This window comes from Teleopsis dalmanni, chromosome 1 (assembly GCF_002237135.1).
Source record: "Teleopsis dalmanni isolate 2A chromosome 1, ASM223713v2, whole genome shotgun sequence".
NCBI lineage: Eukaryota > Metazoa > Arthropoda > Insecta > Diptera > Diopsidae > Teleopsis > Teleopsis dalmanni.
In genome coordinates this window covers 226,456,873-226,462,226 of record NC_051846.1, presented here as the reverse complement: position 1 = coordinate 226,462,226, position 5,354 = coordinate 226,456,873, and the positions used below count along the sequence as shown (strand labels likewise).

The 5,354-nt window shown below is 30.5% G+C and overlaps 1 protein-coding gene across 1 annotated transcript in view; it reads right to left on the bottom strand.

The window, feature by feature from the left end:
* Positions 1 to 1,368: 1,368 nt before the first annotated feature.
* Positions 1,369 to 5,354, bottom strand: part of LOC119667559 (transcriptional regulator ovo-like) — a 10,511-nt gene continuing 6,525 nt past the window's right edge. Inside the window, exons 5-8 of the mRNA XM_038076863.1 lie at positions 5,091 to 5,349; positions 2,699 to 2,819; positions 2,391 to 2,631; positions 1,369 to 2,328 (exon numbers count right to left, since the gene is read on the bottom strand). Of these exons, the coding sequence (XP_037932791.1) occupies positions 1,369 to 2,328; positions 2,391 to 2,631; positions 2,699 to 2,819; positions 5,091 to 5,349 (1,581 nt within the window). The remainder of the gene's footprint in view (positions 2,329 to 2,390; positions 2,632 to 2,698; positions 2,820 to 5,090; positions 5,350 to 5,354) is intronic.

The following is a 5,354-nucleotide window of genomic DNA, read 5'->3' as shown; positions in this document are numbered from 1 at the left end:
ATTATATAAATTTATTTAAAAATTTTAAAGATTTGTGCTTTTAAAAATACAATCAAAATGAACAAATAAACAAAAAACATTATGAACGTTGCCACAAAGCTTTTCAAACTGTAAAATGTTTTCAAACTGTTATCTGTTATTAAACATATTGGAATAATTTGAATATGAAACATTGAAATCATACAAAAGTTCAGTTAATTGAGATTATTTTGAATTTTAAGTTTTGACTTATTGTCTTTTTTATTAAAAAATAATGAAAATAATTTGTTTTTTGCAGTTTAAGATTGCAAGATACACTCCAATTAGCTTATACCTAATAAAAAATTAAAAAGTATAATTCATTTTAGTGTACTAACAAACCTAGAATAGCGCTAATATAGAGATATATATCAAAAGAAAGCTTAAGTTATTCTCTTTGAAAAAATATAAATTTCAGAAAATTTTACTATGTAAGTTTTTCACACTTTGAGGAATTTGAAAATTTTTAAAAAAATATAAACTCGGTTAAGTAAAGTACTATCATATAACCAATGTACCTTCTTCATTCAGTTATTCATTAGCCAAAAATCTAGCATTTTATGCACTACATACTTATATTCACATATATATTATATTGCGACTCTAATTGGCATGATTAAAGCCGCCTGAGGATTCAAATCTGACTGAAGAATTATCTAACTGGACTACCTCCACTTTTATAATATGTTAGGTACTGCCTAAACTGCTCGGTAGTGTATACCAGTTCCCAGGCTTATGTAGCTGCAGATTAAAGCATATGTGTGTGTGCAATTCTTTAACTCACTTCATAACAGAGTATATTTAGTTTAATAGGGCTTCCTATTCATTCCAATCTTCCCTCTAGGCGGCTATGGTTAATAACGGTTATTCTTCAACAAGAATGATATATACTGGGAACACATTTTCTGGAGGATTTTCGTGGAGATCGAATGTAACATCTATTCTTAAAGAGCATATTGAGCGGTATTTGACATCTAAGATGGTTTTAACTTTTGTACGATGGACAAATAGGGTAAATTGGATCCTTTATAATTGGATTCATAATCTAACCTAAAGTAATATATACTTTAATTTTTTTTCCAGTTGTTGTTTTTTAGTCCTTTTAGGTAGTTTTTTTAATAGAAGAGAATTAAAAAAAATAAAAAATTTACCTAATAGTAATTTAAACTTCCACATTAAAGTTTGAGTTGTAAAATAAAAATGTATAATAACAAAGACTTAAAGACTTAGTAAAGACTTACTTAATTAAAAAAATCAGCAAGTTTTCAAAGAAAAATAAATTTTATTCTATGAATAGAGAAACTCTTTGATATTTCATATTTTGTGTCATCTTAAAGACAATTTATCTATTTATTTACTGCCCATTACGGCCATATCGTCAACTACTTTAGTAGCTATAAATCTGGAATTTGGTCGCGATGATGGTGATGTGCTAGCACTACTCGTACCGCTACTGGACGAATGTGGAAGTGGAACTGCAGAACGTGCCGGCACCAGAAGAAATTCATTAAATAAAAAATCTGCATCCATCGATTGTGTTTTTTCATGAAAACCACGCGCTATGCGCTTTGGAGGTTCTATAAATTTTTCCTTAACAACAATCGCACCTGGATGTGAGTGTTCGGATGCTGCATCTGTAGTCACTATGCAACAGGATTGAGCTACTGTTTTATATTTGCTTTTATGTTGCGGCGAACCTGACATAGACGAAGACGGTGAGGCACCCAAAGAACTCTTTAAATTTATGCACGATTGTGTGTGTGTAACATCGACAAAGTCGGCAGCATTATGAGTGACTCTCTTTAAGGTGTTACTCTCAAAAGGAAAATTGGAATTTGAAGTGGATTGCGTTAGATTCTCAAATTTACGCAAACGTTCATCTTGTTTGAGTTGTTGTGTTGAAGCTGGTATATTTATAGAAGCATGTAATGTGGAGATTTCTTTCTGACGCTCAAAGTCACCGCTTTCAAAGAGACTTATTTGCTTTTGTATTCTCGGTGAAACGGGATCGCTTGCTTTGCGTATGGAAATTTTTTGTGCATTATGACTTAGACTGTTTTCAGTGTCATCATGCAAAGTCAGTGTCGGTGGTGTATCATATTTATCTGGGGAGGAACTAATGATTTTTGTTTCTGGAATTTTTAAGGGTTCTGGTAATTTAAATATATCATTATCAAATTCACAATCTGGGGGCTGTCCTTGCTCAGCATGTGTGGGACAGCAGTAACAAGTTTCCAATTTAATGTCATCCGTGGGTAATGAAGGCGTAGTGGCAGCTGATAATGTGGTCTCATCTTCATCGTCGAAACCCTGTTTGTAATAAAGACGGAAATTGTATAAATTATTTTTATATCAAATCGAATTGTATCTACATCAACTGATAGTGTCATGGAACCTTTGTTTGCTATCATACTGATATCCATGCCGAAGCTAACTGGCGTAAGGCAAGCACTTTTATCACCTCTGCCGCTGCTACTTGATAGGAACACTGAATCAGCATCAACATCCAATGTATCTACATTCATAGGTGTATAGACGGTAACCGAATTTAAGTCGTCGTCTAACTGTGGAAAGAATTTCGCCAACTCTTCAGCCGCGGGTAAAATATTAAAGCTACAAAAACAGCAGGTGTTGAAAAGAGATGAAAAGTGTTAATTGACATAAAAAATGGGCTACTCACCCTTCGGTGCTAGTCAAACTGATAGACATTTCTCCGCTTGGGGTTCCATGTGAGTAACTATCGGATACTGCCGGTGAAGATGGTTCAGTGCTACTTGCTAAGCTTGACTGTTTGCTCCAAACTTTAATATTATTCGAATTTGATGTTTACAATTAAACATTTTAATTAATTTTCGTTTTTTATAAAAACAATAAAAATTGTTTGGTTTCAAAAATTATTTTTGATTTTTATGTGCATTCGGTTTATGATCTTAGCAAAATTAAATTGGCGTTGCATTCAATATTTTAGATTTTATTTTATTAAATTGCATTTTTTGCAGTTTAAAACAGTAGAATTTATATATTATAGAATATTTCAAAATATTTTTATAATAACAGTGAACAGTGATGTGCAAAAAAAAGAGCAAAAGATTAAAGAAGTGAATTAAAGATAAAGTAAAATGAAAATATTTAAGAGTAAGAAATAAGTTTCATTTTTTACATTAATAAATAAATATAAACATGCATTCAACATACAATTTATTACTGAATTGCAATTGGAGATATCTATTTAAAGACTCCAACTACATCCTAAAACACATTCTTAAGAAATCTTAAGTGACGTTCCCACAAAGATCGACAATATGATTTTAAATAAAAATATTAAAACAGAAGAAAAATAGGTTAGATAGGTTATACCAGCAGGTTCCTAGTGGATCCACGTAGGCCTATAGGCCCATTGTGTTACCGTATATGTAGGAAAACTCAAGGGTTTTAAACCAACTATAACCTCTTGCGGAGCATGAAATGCTATTGAGTGTCAGGTCTTGTAATTGTACAAAATACTCAAGGAAGGGGTCTGCTAAAGTGTTGAGTTGCCGCCGTGCGAGTATATACAAAAATAGCACTATGTCCTGTACCATATATATTCAGTTTCCTAGAGATTATATGAAGAAATCATTTCAACAACTATACAAACTCGAAAGAATCAAGAGTGACCTGTCAGAAAACCCACTATAGGCTGATACTTTCCTAACGCATCTTAATAACATTGGTTGAGTTTTTATTTATTTTAGAAAGGATAACTTATGTACAAATATTAAATTGCTTAATACAATTAGATTTTAATAGCTGTTTGCATAATGCTTGAGATATGCCCAAGAATTTTAGATGCTCTAAATAAGTACCCAAAACACACTATACGACTAACTCATCTGAATTGTAACTATGCGGTTTATTAAATTGAGGATGTCAAAATCATGCTAGATACTTTTTAAAAGAATTAAACAACTTTAAATAGCTTGCTTAACAATACCTAAGTACAGATAAATTGCTACTCCTGTGACCAGACACAACTAAAGAATAGATATATTAAACTGAGTCGTTCAAGTATGTCATAAACCATCATACATGTTAGTCGTACTAAACACAAACCCTTTAAAGCACCTTAGTTCTCAATAGGTATAGATATATTCCTACTCATATTCCTATTGTCCACTTCAGGAAAAAGTTTAAATTATTTAGTGGCCATAACTTTTGTTTGGTATACACTTCAGTAATTAGGAAACCTTTAATAAATCTAATTATACATTTTCAGTTCATCAAAGATGACTCCACTTGCAGTTCCGTTCCGTTAAACCCACTTCTAATGAGTGATCTCACTAAAGCCAGGCGTCTCTAAATGGAAAATCGACAGTGAATTATATGCCGAATTCAAAACTCTACATATTGAAACTAAAGAAAATATACATATATTAACTATATTTTTCAAAGGAATACATAAAATATACATACATAGAAAATATGTGTACAAAGAAAATAATATATAAATACACAACTACATAGACAATCAGGCACATGAAAGATAAATTTGATGAAAAAATGTCAAAGTACTAAAAATTAATAACAATTAAATTTTGTAATAATAACAATAAATAATAAAAGTCCATATATTTTAATTATTGATATAAGGAATAACTAATAATTTACAACAAAAAGAAAAACAAAACAAATATATTTGATATATTAATATTTTAATACAATTTATTCATCCAATTAACAATTTAAACATTTTGCAAATACATTAATGAATTTTATATATAAATTCAAATAATTTTGATGTTTACAATAAATTTATAAAAAAAAATAAATCAGCGTCTTTTTTTGATTGAGTAAACATTTTAAAAACAAATTCTCTAAAATTTTTTATTTATAAATAAATAATTAAAAAATAAATTTACTAAAATTGCATCGGAACACATACAAGCATTCATTGTATATTTAAAGAAAGAATTTTTTTAATAAATTAAATTATTTTAATTGAAATTTTATGCAAAAATAATTACGACAGAATAGTTTTCTAATTTTTAATTTGATTTATTTTTCTAGAGGTAATTGTTCAGCTTCCGACTTACTATTCTGTGTGTTGGCGCCAACAGCTGGTGGAACGGTAGCACCTGCTGCAGATATTGATGTTTTTGGTCTATTCACATTTTCCGGCATGAGATAACCGCAAAAATTGCATTTACCAAGAACTTGATTACTTGGTAGAGTACAGCATGGACAGCTTTGATTTGTTGGCGTTGTTTCTTTAAGTTCTGTTCCATCCGTTAACGAATTACTTGCTGTTGGAACTGGTGTGGATGGATTTTTTGGTGGTGAAGAAGCTGGAGTCTTGA